The following is a 14,825-nucleotide window of genomic DNA, read 5'->3' as shown; positions in this document are numbered from 1 at the left end:
CTAATTTTCTGATATGATGAATTTGAGATTTTCATTTGTTGTCATTTGTAATCATCAAAATTAAACGAAATAAACATTTGAAATATATGAGTTTGTATGTAATGTATGAATATAATATACAAGTTTCACTTTTTAAATGGAATTACTCAAATCAATCTACTTTTTCATGATATTCTAATTTTATGACCAGCACCTGTATGCAGATAAAGTGCTTTCTTTACACTGAGTGCATACCTGCATTTTAGAAGTGCAAAACAATATATGTGAAAAACTGCTGGAGTAAACTCTTCCAAACCTTACCGCCTGATGTAGCTCAGGATAACCTTCTTTATGTTCAATTTCATACTATTCAGTGAGTACCTTTAATATTTCATGCAGGCCAGTTAAATTCATGTTTAATATTTGTGTGGATTTAGCATAATTTGAGCAAATACAATAGTGTATCGGTTTTTAAAATATGCCTTTAACACTTGAGCCTTCCCTCACATTTGTTTGGTAAATTTTAAAAAAAGCAAGCTAGAGGAAACATCTGGTTAGAAAAACAAGAAATTAGGAAGAAACGTGCAGTGCATGTCTGTCTTTTACTGTCAAACTATGACTTTTAAATTAATCCCAAGTCTGACTTAGATGAATCACATTTTTGCTGATTGTCTTATATAAAAAAATAAAAAAAAAACTGTAAAACAACATGACAATGCCTTGCTTGGTCCCAGCTGTTGAACTCTGGAGACATTATGTGTTGGCAAAGTGTGTCCCTCCCCATCATGAGCTCATGATCCTGGTATCTGAGTTACACACACACACACACACACACACCACGCCCTCAGCAGCAATCACATTTGTAATTATTGCAGCCTGTAGATGATTTATGTTCCTGACAGCAGGATGCTAACATGATGTGAGGGAAGAAGACCATTCATAACCTCCTGTTTGTTTTTGCAATATCAGCCTCAGTGACGGGTTGTAGGTTATTTGTTTGAGCAGCATGTTGGATTAATTCAATAATCTGAGCAGAGGCATAAATCTTTGTCATTAGTTTTTGTGTTCATCAGCGGCTCTCGTTCTTTGTTGTTTGGACACAGGGTGCAGATGTTTATTTGAAAAAAAAAAACAACTTCTTTTCCTGACATCAACCCTTTGTGCTTTTATTGTTTCTGCAGCCCTCCGCCCTCGGGTCTCACCCTCTCTCCTCTCGGCCTCCCTGCGCTGGCTCTTCATGCTGATCTCCGCCCTCAGAGTGGTGATCTCCAGCTCGTACTCCTGGGTCTCCTCGGTGAGACGCTGCAGCTCCGCCCGCCGGCGGCACAGCTCCTCCTGCAGCGACGCGATGTCGTTCTCCCGCTCGGCGGCGGCCTCCTCGGCCGCCTGCTGCAGCAGGAGCACCTCCTCCTGGGCCACGCGCAGCTCCTCCTGGGCCTCGGCCAGCTCGCTCTCCTTCTCCTCCTCCAGGCTGTTCATCTCCTCCTGCACAGAGCGCAGCTGGGCTGCGGCAGCAGGAGGAGGAGGAGGTTAGCTCTTCCTTTGTGGGAGAGACTGCAGAGTCAACCCGAGTTTAATGTGTGGTTGTGTTTGATCTCACCTGAGCTTTTGTTGGAGCGGGCCTGTGTGTGTGTGTGTGTGTGGGTGGGTGGTGTGTTCCTGTGTGTGAGCCTCAGTGTGTTACTTTAGCTGATGTAACTGAAGGTAACCAACCTGCTTTTTTCAAGGAAAAGTTAAGTTTATTAGTTTATTGTTTAAAGAAGATTTCACCTTTATACACAACCAGAGGGATTTGTCTTGTACATTTTTTATGTTCTATTCTCAGAACAATTAGGGTTTATATTTGAACTGATGTGTCAATTCAACTTTTTTCTTTATCCTCCACATCTATTATGTTGGATTCTTATCGTTTCTCCTTTTATAAACATTGAGTACATCATAAATTACAGCCACAAAAGCAATTATTTGCCCATTTATTTACCCTTTTACAAAAGATGTGTCACTTAATCATTGCCTTGTTAATCACCTGCTGATTTCCTTTATTTATGCAAAAAGGTTTGTTGAAATGTAGACACTAAAATCCTGCATTACTTTTTAAATTTGTGCCTGTTTGTATAAAGGGACAGTGTGAAGTAAAATGAAAAGCAGATATGTGCATCTGTAATTAAATTAAATTTTAAAAATCACTAAAACTAAATTCTCCAGAATCTCAGAATTTATTAGTGCATCCACAGTAGATTTATGCAGCTTTCCTTTTAACAATTAAAGGCCTAATATTCTTTATAGAAATGCATATCACCCATTAAGATCATCTAATGTTGAAAAATGACAGACTTGTAGCCATTTTGGTCAAATCTTGCAAATAACCTTATGTTACGTAAAGATCATGCAGAATTTGTTACCCTCACACTATGTGTCGTTGATGACTTTTGGCTGCTATCAAGGCAAAATTTAGCTCAGTATCTGTAAAAAAAAACAAAACAAAAAAAAAACAATGCTGTGTTGTAACTATTTCTGTGTTTGCTAGGGTTAATTAGTTGTGGCGGCCATCTTGAATGGGGTTGATGCCAAAGCTTGATTAGCTGTTGATGTACCTCCAGTGATTACTTTCTGAAAGGTTCATTAAAATGCGTTCATGAAGTATTTGATGAGCACAGCCACGGGCAAAAATTTAAATCCTATATTTTGAGTTAATTTATTGCGTACAGCAGTGGTCTCCAATCCTGGTCCTGGAGGGCCACCATCCTGCATGTTTTACTTGTTTCTCTGCTCCAACACCTAATTTGAATCAATGGGTGATTAACAGGCTTCTGCAGAAAACGAAGAGGTGATTTAACCACTGAATCAGGTGTGTTGGAGCAGAGAAACAAGGAAAACATGCAGGATAGTGGCTCTCCAGGACCAGGATTGGACACCCCTGTCATAAAGGGAAAATATTGTCTTTGACAAAGAAAATGGTCATTTTGACAAGTTTTACAGACCGAAAGATTTCTGTCCCCTCAAGCAAAATAAGTGGCATACAACTTTTTAAACCTTTTTTGTGAACATTAAACCTGATCAGTTTCTTAGATCATTTAAAAACGGCTTTCATAGTTAAACCAGGATTCTTTGTATTTTACTTTTTCACCAAAAACAAATAATAGTAAAATTTGACTGAGTGCAAATCTCAGCAAAGTGAATTAAAAATAGCCAAGAACGCACTCATATCAGTTTATTGAAGGATTTAAGAGTTTAAAAAATATTATTTAAACTCTAGTGTGCCTATCTGTTTAAGGTGAGACCCTTAGCAAACTGCTCCAACAAAAGGAAAATCCATATAAAGACACAACAGAGTACCAATTTTACCTATTTTAGTTATATCATTTCTATTTAAGTCTATGTTTATGTTTGTTTTGTGTCGATACCTTGTAGGTTCTGGATCTGGCGTGTGAAGGCCTCAGCCTGATGAGCGCTGGCCAGACGCTCGTCCTCCAACAGACCTGCAAACGTGGGAGGAATTAAAAAATATAAAAGACGACAAGGTAAAAATGCAGATTAAAAACTAGTCGATAAGCTGCTGAAGCTTGATGCATGACCGAATGATGCAGGCAGCTCTGTGAGTTTGTTAAATACCTTAAAAAGATGTGAAAAGACCAACAAAATGAATTTAGCAGTTTTCTCAGTATATTACTTCTTCGGTATCCAAACAAAGTTGTTCTTTTTTATTGTTCTTCTTTGGCTGCCGTTTTCACGGCTCTTACTTTGCTGCTATTCTTGGGTTTTCTGTTTGTTTTTTGGCCTTTATTAGTATGCGCTATGCCAGCTAATTTCTTCGGGCAGATTCACTGGTGGCTTCGCTGCAGCAACAGCGACTTGACTGCAGAAAAACACAGAGAGCAGTCAGATGAGTCTGTAATTTCTCAGAGGATTAGTTAAACCAAAACCTCTCGAAATGATTAAAATGTTATTTCTGGTTCATAACAAACACATGTTAATATTCAGTGCCCTAACCTTTTTTTTTTTTGCTGGCGGTCTCATGTTTAGGTCATGTTTGTTTTCTACACCAGCCAACCACCATTTTTAGAAGGTTGACAAGGGTGTTGAGTTTCAAAACCCTTTTAGTCACTCTTATCCATAGAGCTGTTTTCATTTTAAACTGACTAATGAGATGCTTATTCGTGTTGAAACTTCTAAAATACCCCGTGCATTAAAAGCTTAGATCGGTACCCGCCCCCCCCCCAGGTGTATCTGTGTACTTGTATATAGTTTTTCACAGGAAGGCTGTTCCAATCCTCTAACCTGGCACAGAGTTAAACTGCTTCAGTGTCTTTAATTGCGCTCGGGTTTGAAGTCGGGGGGGGGTTCTTGTTGCAGCCGTCTTTAGCGGGGGTCCATGTTCTTCTTTTGGCTGTTCCACAGATCTTTCAGGCTGCGTCAAAGGCGAGCGCTGTTGTCATGGAAAACGGGCTCTGTCGACGTGTCTGCAACACAGCTAATCCCAGGTTGCGCTGTGCTCTCACTGACACGACTGTCTGTGTGTTTCCTGGCTTAACTAACCAGGACTGCTGTTCTCCTCATCAACAATGTGTTTGTTCACTCAAAGTGAATAAAGGGTGTTTTTCCCCCCGCCACTATCAAGCACTGGTGATAAGGTCCAATGATGTTTATGCAGTAGTAAACGCAACATGTGCAAGTTGGGTTTTACAATCTCACCTGCTAATTTTAGCTGCAACAGGCTGTAGTGTTATTTTGGGACAGATCAGATGTTTTCATGAAAGTGTTGTATGAACGCACAAAGCTCCCTCATAGATCTTTATCTTATTATTAAGCTCTAAATGTCCCTTTATTAGTCCAGTACTTTGGTTTGTGATCAGTCAGATGAAAAACTACACCCAACAAGGCTACAAAAACGGCAAAAACACGTTCTTTAGACCTTTTTAAGTAATGTTTGATTGTGTGCACACAAAAAAAGAGTCCTTCTTTTTTCCTTCAAGAGGCAGAACTCTCAAATCGAAACTAAAACCGACTGTTCCCGCAGAGGTCTGACCAGTAGTAGGGATTTCTCACTGCGCTATATGGGACTCTTCGTCTAGAAGCTTCTCTCGGCAGGAACGACGTCGGCAAGGAATGTCCCACCGCTGCCAGACGAACCACTGAGCTCATCGCACACTCAGGCGCACACGCTCATAAACGCACGCCGAGCTCAGGGTGGCCTCATAGCTGTGGCCTTACTCACTGCAAGAGTCCCTCGGCGGTAAGCTCATCATTTCTAAGGTGTGATGCAATGCTCTATACAGCAGCTGTGAGTAAGTCCCCATGTCCGTGTTTGCGTGTAAACAATCAGGCGCTCACGTTTTCGTCCGGACTGCCATGACGAAAAGCTGTTCAAAGGGGGGGGGTTTTTTGTCATTAGTATTTCTATTCTGATAAATGCCCACAGATCGAAAATAAATGTCTTTATTCCACAAGTTTCATATTTCTGATTATTTTACTCATGGGCCGAGATATGTAAATATACCATTTAGGCTGAAGATGTATAGAAAATGTTGACAAAAAATAAAAGAAATCAGATGCAGGATGATTGTCGTACATCAAACCTATATTGATTAGCTAAGCACGCATTTCACGGCAGCAATTTACAAAATGTGCTAGCCTGCATTTTAAGAAAAGAGCGTATAGGTGAGAAACTGCAGATTCATAGATTGGAAATGGCATCGGTTTTATGTAGCTTGAGGATATGGGAAATTATCTCCTATTGTGTGAAAATATCAAAGTGCAGTTGTTGCTGATAGTTCTTTGTCTGCTTGATCTTTTTTTTAAAGCAAATCAGTCCTTTTTTGTTGAAATAATATATTTTTTTTAAATATTGTATCTGCTAGTTTCAGCAGAACCATTATCTTAACTAGTAACAGTGTGATTTTCCTAAAGAAGATATTTAAAAATATATGTTTTAGGACAGCTGTCATTAGCAAACTCAAATGGTGATAAGCTGTGTTTCTGATAATTATGATTGGTTTGTTTTGTTTATTTTGATTTCCACTTTTAATATCTTCTATTTTTCAAAAGTATAAAAAAATATTAAACATTTTCCTTGTCTGAATCAGAGCTTCTTAATGTAACTTTACTTGTGAATTGCTGTTCATAAATATAAAATATAAATAAAAAGAGTCAAATGAAGTTAGGATAAGTTCTAAATAGGATAATCTAAACATAAATGTATTAAAATGCTGCTGATAATGACCGTTCAGCTCATTGTTGCTTATAATGTTAGCTTCAGGCATGAAATCTGTTCAAACTTGGTTTAAAACTGAGGTTTGGTAGATTTATAAAGCTAGCACTAAGTGTTGCACTTATCTAAAATTAAAAGAACTAAATCTGATTGGATAAGGGATTAACAGTTTCTGAGTTGGGCAACAACAGACTCCTGCATCAGACTTTGTGTAGCTTAATCATAAATTCATACTTCCTGGGCCGAATGGAATAAGCTCGCGGGCAGGTTATGGCCCGGGACCCTTCAGTTGGTGATTGTTGTTTTAGGGTATGTGGTTGTTAGGTTTGAAGTCTGAGCAGTAAAGGCCGGAGGGCTCACCCTGCAGTTCGTGGAAACTCTCCTGGTGTTTGTTGGACGTCTCCCTGGCTTCTTCGAGCTCCAGGAGCAGCTGCAGCACCTGGGCCCTCAGCTCCTCCAGCTCCTGCTCCTCTGTCAGCGCCTCCTGCTCCATCGCCCTCTTCTCCTCGCCCTCGCCCTCCTCCTCCTCCTCCTTCAGCTTCTTCTCGTCCTCGGGAGACCTCTCCTGGTCCATCTCCTCCTTCTCGTTGTTCTCCTGCAGGACGCCTCGCTCCTTGGCCGTCATCCCGTTATCCATGGCGGGGCTGCTGTCGGCTTTCAGATCACTGGGGTCATCTGATGGAAAGATGGCAGACGGGTTAAAAAAAAACATAACCACGGGCTCGTTCCCTAAATTCAGCCATGCTTGGAGTTTGTTTTTGATTCAACAGCACCATCTTGTGCTTCTAGTGACTCTAATTACTCTGCACGCCAATCACTACCCCACTTATTAACCCTAACAATCATTAAAACGCTCACAGTAGCTGACAGCAGTCTGGTGAGGAGGATTTTATTCCTGCAAATCCATGTGTTAGAAAATGAATATCACCTGCTGTCTTTTCTGTAACGCTCCCCGTGATGCTTAGACGTGAACAAAACCCCGATCGTCGTGTTTTAAAGATGGCATCAATCAGACACAGTCAGAGTTCAGCGTTCGGCGCTGCGCTCTGAATACAAATATTTGACCAGCAGGTGGAGTGAGTTAGCTGAAACAATGCGGCACAGAAAGGAAAAGAGGGTGGGGTGGGGGGGGTGGAGGTGGACCATCACTATGACTCACCACTCAGCAATGCACCTCAAAGTCCATAATAACACCAGTTACCACTCATAGTAACACAGATACGACACACACACACACATATGTCCCCACGCGCCGCCGTGTCACGTTACCCCAGAGTCGGATCAGGAGAGGCTGTGTGTGTGTGTGTGTTTGTGTGTGTTTGCAAAACCAAATGAGCCTTGAGATGACAGGTAAAGAAATGCAAAATGCTTGATTTGGATGTTAGGAGAGAGCTGCTGTTCTCCAAGGAGGAACGAAAACTACAAATCCAGGTCTGAGATGGAGGTGATAATCGTCCTTTCCCGTCAGTCAGATGAGACGGCTGCTTTTTATTCACACATAGATGGTTTGCTCTCAGCAGCAGCTTTAAAGAAGGGGAAGAAAAAAAAAGAAAAAAAAAAGATTTCTCAGTCTCATTTCTGGAAACCCTGATCTGCCATGTTTTCACTCTCACTTCCCAGTAAGCTGCCCTGGTGCCAGGTGCTTTTTGGGAAACAAGCCAACATGTAGCTTTGCGCCTTTGGGACTAACTCGTCTTCAAGTGGCCCAGAGTCGAAAGGAATTAAAGGTTGAGCGTTCCGTGAGGCAATGCATATCTCCCGCCGCCTTTCGTCGCAGAGTTTAAGATAAAGTTAGTCTTTTGTGGAGAAATGACAGAGTTGTAGCCATTTTGGTCGAACCTTGAAAAAAAAAACAACATTAGGCACAATTTTAGGCGATATCAGGAGATGTCATACTCAGAGTATATGTTGTGGAAGACTTTCAGCTACCACCACACCAAACTTTGGCTCCGTGTCTATGAAATTAACCAAATTATAGCCATTTTTGTGTTGGCTAATGTTGATTAGCCATGACAGCCACCTTGAATAGAAATGACTCCAAAATGGAATCAGTTGTAGACGCACATCCAGTGATAATTTTCTGGGTGTTTCACCTAAATCCATCTAGTGATTTATGAGATATTTTGCTAACAGACAAACGGGGCTCCTTCCAAAAGTTAACAGTAAAGTTTTAAGTAAAACAATCATTCACAATGAGTAGCATTTGGAGTATGTCGTGTAAATAACGCTCAGCTACAACCACGCCATATTTAAGCACAACAGCTATAAAATTGACGGGGTTATATCCATCGTTGTGCATTCTAGGGTCAGTTGGCTGTGTCGGCCATCTTGAATTGTGTTAGTTTTCAAAAAGCAATCACTTCTAGAGGAACATTAAATAACCGTCTTGTAAAAGTTTCATTAAAACCTGTGCAGTGGTTCACGAGACATTTCGCTAACAGACCGACAGAGTTGACTCCGAGCTGTTAGCGGCAAAAAATCTAAGCAAAGATGTCGCGCCGCGCGTCGGTTGTTGGGACTACGTGTCGAGAACGACCCTCAGCTACAACCACACCAAACTCTGTCTCCATATCAGTAAAACCACAGACGTAAAGATGACGTCCACGTGTAAAACTGGCTGAATCTTTGCCACTTTGGGGTTTCCAAAGGCCAGTCGGCTGTGGCGGCCATCTTGAATGTGCTGGTTGCAGAGGTGCATCCAACGGTTCCTCTCTGAAGGCGATAACAAACATGTGCAGCAGAGCGTGAACTGAGATATCTGCCTAATTAGAAGCGACACACGCCGGTGTGATCGTGACTCGGGGGACATCTGCATCTCCTCTGATAATTATTTCTCTTTCTTCTCCCCCACCTCACCCCCTCCCATCCTGGATGTTTCCATCACAAGCCCTGGACGCGTTCGCCTCCCCGAGAGCCGTAGGTCTTCGTGTCTCGTAACGCTAATCATAATGTTCATTCAAAGAGCGCGGGCCCTGGGAGGAATGTGAGGGGGCCGCGCGGGGCGAGCACGGCCTTATTTTGTCATTAAACTTTGATGCTGGTATAATGAGTTAGTCATGAAGACTCTGAGGCTCTGCGGCGGAGAGGGAGCCAGCGCTGCTTGTACCGCTGCCGCCGGCGGCTGACAGACCATCAGGAGACAAAACGCTTCCCATTAGACTTCCGCTCGCGTCCAAAACCCTCCGAGTCGGCGTTCCATTCTCAGAGAGCCTTTTTCGCACACCTGCTCTCTTATCTGAGGTTCAATCACAGCAATCTGTTACTCCTGCACAGATGTTCATAGATTCGTTTAATAGTATCTCTACAAATAAAGCTCACCCCTATCAGATACCTGAGCATATTGTAAGTCATCTAGTTTTGTGTTTCTCCCACTCTGTCGCCCCTGTAGTGATACTTACTGGTGCCATCCTTCGCCTTGCTCTTTAAGAAGGGTTTTTAGCTGTTAGTAAAAGAAATGCCGCCAACTTCTAATCACTTCAGGGACTTTTTCCAGCATCTGTAAAATTTCATGTTTTGCACCCCTACTGAAAAAGAGGAATCTTGACTAAAAATTCCCTTAATCTTGTAGCATTCAGGGTATGTGATGAGGATGGGTTTCAGCTACTACCACACCAAGCTTTAGCTCAGTATCTACAAAACGGACCAATTTACAGCCCTTTTTGTATTTACTAAGGTCGGTTGGCTGTGGCGGTCATCTTGAATCGGGCTGACTCCAAAAGTTAATCAGCTGTAGAGGCACATCCAGTGATAACTTTCTGAGAGTTTCATTAAAATCCATTCAGTGGTTCATGAAATATTTCGCTAACAGACAAACAAACACACATAATCCCCTGCCGCCATGAAAGGCGTGCGATAATCCACAATGAAACAGAGCTCTCATTCACGTCACAGCCCTGAAACTGTTCTCCTGAAGATTTTAAATTACTTTTACCTGAATAATGACGCAGGAGCTCCCATTTGTCTCGGTGTTACTGGCGCGCAGTGCCTCCTACTATTTTTTTGGAGTACTCGTTTTTGTTCACAAAAAACAGCCACAGTGTGAGTTTGGATCGTAATCAGAGGGAATGTGTCATTGTCAACAACAACTGGCTGCAACAGAGGACTTCCCCTTAAAGAAATGAAGAAAAACCTGAACTAAAGAATCATTCGGAAAAGTTTGACGCCGAAGCTCAGAATGGCGGCTACAGATTGTCCTATAAAGCTGTCCAAGAAACACTAAAATACGAAATATCCGATCCGAGCAGGATAAAAGACGCATAATCTTAAATTTGTTTTTCTAAAGTGGACTTTAAGGCCATTACGTCATTCATCAAGAGAGAAAAAAAAAACATTCCTCCAAGATCTTTGCACTGAATTCCAGTTAAATAAATTGAGGCCAATTTGTTTTTAGCACTCTGGGACTGAAATCCATCTCTGACACATTTAATGAGCACCAGCCAGGGGCGTATTTGGTGCCCAAATAATAAAGTTTAGTCATTAAGCTGCTCTCTGTTGGAATCACATCATTCTGAGAAGTTCGATTTGTTCAAAGTGTGGCTGCTTTTTAAATTTTTTTCAGACAAAGCCCAAGTCTGTGTGTGTTCATTTGTCTGTACCGTTAGCAAAATATCTCAAGGGGCACTGGACAGATTTTAATGAAACCGTCCAAATGTAATCGCCGGGTTGACATCTACAACTCACTCACCTTCGGAGTTAATCCTATTCAAGATGGCCGCCACAGCAGTGCAATTTTAGGAAACACAAAAACGGCTAAAGCTCAGGTAATCTTTCAGGTGTTGAGCTAAAATTTGGTGTGGTGGTAGCTGAGACTGATCCCCAACTTACGCTCTGAGTGCTAAACTGATCGTGCCAGATCTGAGTTTAAAACTTAGCTATTCACTATTCGAGTCAACTCTGTCTTTCTGTTAGCAAAATATTTAATGAAGAACTGGATGGATTTTAATGAAACTGTCAGTAAGTAATTATTAGGTTGACATCTACAAAAGATTAAGTTTTGGACTCAACCCAATTCAAGATGGCCGCCACAGCCAACTGACCTCAGAAAACATAAAAATGTCTACAACTCAGCCAGTTTTACATACATTGAGCAAAAATTTGGTATGGTAGTAGCTGCTCATCAGCCCTAACACATACATATTCATTCAAAGCATTACATGACATCTTCCCTTAAAACCTTGGCATTAACTGCTGGAATCAACCCTACTTGTCTGTTAGCAAAATATGTCATGAACCACTGGATGAATTTCAATGAAACTCTCAAAAAGTACTCACTAGCTGTTCCTCTATAACCAATTTACTTTTGGAGGCAATCCAATTCAAGATGGAAGCTACAGCTAATCGAACTTAGCCTAAAGAAATATAGCTATAACTCAGTGAATTGTACAGATATTAAGCTCAAATTTGGCGTGGAGAGGCAATCACAATATGAACTCCAAGCGCCAACAAATCAAGTGGGATGTCGCAATATTGAATGAGATTGCACCTGATGTTATCTTTAAGGTTTGACCGAAATAGGTCTAACCCTTTAATTTGAATTGAGCTTATTTTTTCATTCATACAGATGTCTATAACAGGTGTGATATTTACTATTCATAACCTTTCCAGTGAAGCCCCTCTGGTCAAACAATCTGAACTGTCGTTTTAAGGTTGCTTCATCCCCTTCACCTTGAGAGCGAATGTCAAGAGCAGGGATTCAGCTGCGGTCACACCTGAGCTCCCTCTCCTGCAGCTCGGCTCCTCCGGCATTAGACATGGATGCTGCACGCGTCCGCGAGCAGAGACTCGGGAAGGAGCCTGTAACCGCAGCAGCTTTATCTGTGCGCAACACATTCCTTCCTAATCACACTGCAGCAAAAAAAAAAAAAAAAAAAAAAAACACACACATTCGCCACGTCGGCTCAAAACAATGTGACACTCGAGGACACGAGCGGGCCAACGTGCGCCCTGCGAGCATCTCAGAATAACCGTCTGAGATTAAATTTAAACATTAATGGGGCAAACACGAGCCCTTTGTTTTGCCTCTGATTGGGCGCTCTGGAGAGGAAGCGGGCAACGCAATGCAATTTGCACTCCGCGAAAATCCAAGCGTGGGGTGAAAACGTTGCGAAGGCAAGCGTGAGGCAAGAGCGATGGATGGGAGGCATGCAGAGCAGCTGCTCAGAACGAAACGTGTGATCCTGTTTTTTTTTTTTTTTTTTTGTTTGTTTGTTGTTGTTTTTTACACACAGGGAGCAGCTAAAGCTTAAAAAGGCAGCCTTCTGCCAGAGCTCACGTTGACTTGACGAGTACCTGCACATTTACATGTCGTTACAGACCGAGCACCCTCCCACAGCTGCAATTTCCACCACAATGACTGCTGGCGGCAGCCTCACTCGTCCTACAAAGACGCACGTGGACGTCTTGGGGATCAAAGCAAAGGAGCCAAGGTGTTCATTATGAGCACTGAAACATGTCAGAGAGGCCAAATTTTGACAGTCAAGCCCCCAGTCCACAGGAGCGCCACCAGAGGGGGGGGGGGGGCACTGGCCCCTTCAGTTTTATCCTCTTGAGTCCCAAGCTTTTAGTTAATGAGCTAGCTCTCCATTCATAGAACCTTATAAATATAAAAAACAAACATTATTTCAGTCTAAAACCAATACAAGTTGACTGCAATGTCTCAGGAGGTTACATGCATGAATATATTATAAATTATAAAGAAAAAAATTATATATTTTTTTAAAGAAAGTTATTCTAAATCTAAAATTAGGCAGCATGTTGGAGAAGTCGGTGAAGCTGCTGCAGGAGAAGGTTGCTTTTATGGCTTTTATGGCTTTTGGTTTTGGCGCCACCCCTAGACTGACTTCGGAGAGCTCAAGCGAGTCCAAACCAGGTCCCAGCCGGACCTGTCTGTGGCTCTTAAGTTGGAGCGCTCTGGCAGGTTTTCGTGCGGTGGTGCTCGCCGGACTCCATTCAGAGTTAAGGCTGTTTTATGTTCGGCCGGTGTCTTTGTGAGGGTTCGTCTGACAGAACCGGGCGGGACGGGTTTAGTCTAAGGCGGGACGTCCTCTGATTCGGCTTTAAGACTTTTGATCATACGTAAGTGTTTCTTTGGGTTCTTGTGGGGTCAGTCAGACATCCAACAGAACCGAGCCCAGAGCTTTGAGTTTAAAAGTAAATGTTTTTTGTAATGTATCTGGGTCCAGAGCATGGAGTGGGGCAGGTAATTGTTTACGTTTATTTTTAAAGAAAAATATGTTTGAGTCATGGTGACTTATATTCCAAAGGGTCATGTGACTGAGTGAAGTTTGCTGCAAACTATGGCTTAGTAACCCAATTATACTGCACAATAAATCACTATGGCAGTCAACCTGCACTTATTTAAAAGTGACTGTGTATTTCACTGTTGTGTAGGAATGAGTCCAACACTGCTGCATGTATGCTAATGCTGTATTTATCTGAACATATAGACTGACGGGTACTTATTCTTTGTGAAAGGAATATACTCAAACAAAATTGTAGGAAAACAACACAATGTCGGGCAGGTGGATCATTATTTTAAAGAGCAAAGGAATCAGACTGACAAGAATGGTTGGAATTTTACCAAAAACATCATTTCACCTCAATTCCTTTTCAGAATTTTCATTCCCACAGCTCCCATTCTGCAGCAAATAACCGTATGTCGAATCGGATCTCTCAGTCGTTGCAGGATGCCGAATGTGACTGTCTCGGGGGGGGGACAATCGGCTGTGAAAAACAACAGCTCCCAGAAAAGTGGAGCTGCTGGAGGTTATCACAGGTGTGGCGTGATGACACCTCGTGCTCATCCGTGAAAACGGGATTAGACGAGTGTTAGCGGTGATGTAGGTGTGTGTTTTGTGCCGCATGTGTTTGAACTCGAGAACACACCTCTTCTGTATCCTCTTTAAGTGTGTGTGTGTGCATATACAGAAATATCAGACGTGTGTAATCATAAAACATTGATCTCTGAGTTCACTAACGAATATATGTAGAAATTAGTTCACACAGGAATGCGTAATTTGTCATAAACATATCATTATCCTGATATGTGTATTGCAAAGAACTGCTTGAACTACGACTGGGCAACTTCCAGCAAAACGAGCATGAGGCCTTGCAGCTCAGCTGAAAAAGCCCAGCAAACATTTTCAGCCATTTTGGAAACTCCACTGCGTATGCTGTACGCAGTTTGTTGCAACCTCTACAGTCCAGGTACATACTAGAGAGGAAAATGTTAGTTATCATCATCGATATCACCATCACTCTATTCAATAATATTACCGAACTGTGTGTTTTTCTAAGATTGTGAAGCTCTAATTTGATATTTTATAACTTTTAAGTCCCTCTTTTACCAAAAAAAATCAGTTGTAGCTGGTTTGGGCATGGATAAAGAACGTGTTAGCCATAGATCCTTTGCCCTCCACCCCACCCCCCAGGATTGTGGTGGTTTCTTTCAAACTGGGAAGAGGCTGCTGGTGGTTGGAAGTGCCAGGGTTTCCCGCAGCAGTGTCACTCACTGTGCCTGGCTGTGGTCGTAATGTTTTGGCTGCATGTAGTGCGATCTTAGAGCCACGTTTAAGTCGCATATGTTCTGTATACAAGCCAAGAATTCCTGCGTGGGAGGTCATGCATAATGCACAGCCCC

The 14,825-nt window shown here is 42.1% G+C and overlaps 1 protein-coding gene across 5 annotated transcripts in view; it reads right to left on the bottom strand.

Moving 5' to 3' along the window:
• Positions 1 to 14,825, bottom strand: part of LOC108230130 (coiled-coil domain-containing protein 136) — a 33,191-nt gene that overhangs the window by 8,808 nt on the left and 9,558 nt on the right. For all 5 annotated transcript variants that reach the window (XR_003038735.2, XM_017406076.3, XM_017406075.2 and 2 more), the window contains 3 exons: positions 6,548 to 6,862; positions 3,384 to 3,458; positions 1,182 to 1,484 (listed from right to left, as the gene is read on the bottom strand). Coding sequence is in view for 4 of the 5 variants with exons in the window: in XM_017406075.2 (XP_017261564.1) it covers positions 1,182 to 1,484; positions 3,384 to 3,458; positions 6,548 to 6,862 (693 nt within the window). In the remaining variant the exon portion in view is untranslated. The remainder of the gene's footprint in view (positions 1 to 1,181; positions 1,485 to 3,383; positions 3,459 to 6,547; positions 6,863 to 14,825) is intronic.

The sequence above is a fragment of the Kryptolebias marmoratus genome, linkage group LG11 (assembly GCF_001649575.2).
Source record: "Kryptolebias marmoratus isolate JLee-2015 linkage group LG11, ASM164957v2, whole genome shotgun sequence".
Classification (NCBI taxonomy): domain Eukaryota; kingdom Metazoa; phylum Chordata; class Actinopteri; order Cyprinodontiformes; family Rivulidae; genus Kryptolebias; species Kryptolebias marmoratus.
The sequence above is the reverse complement of the archived record's forward strand: the minus strand, read 5'-3'. Positions and strand labels throughout refer to the sequence as shown.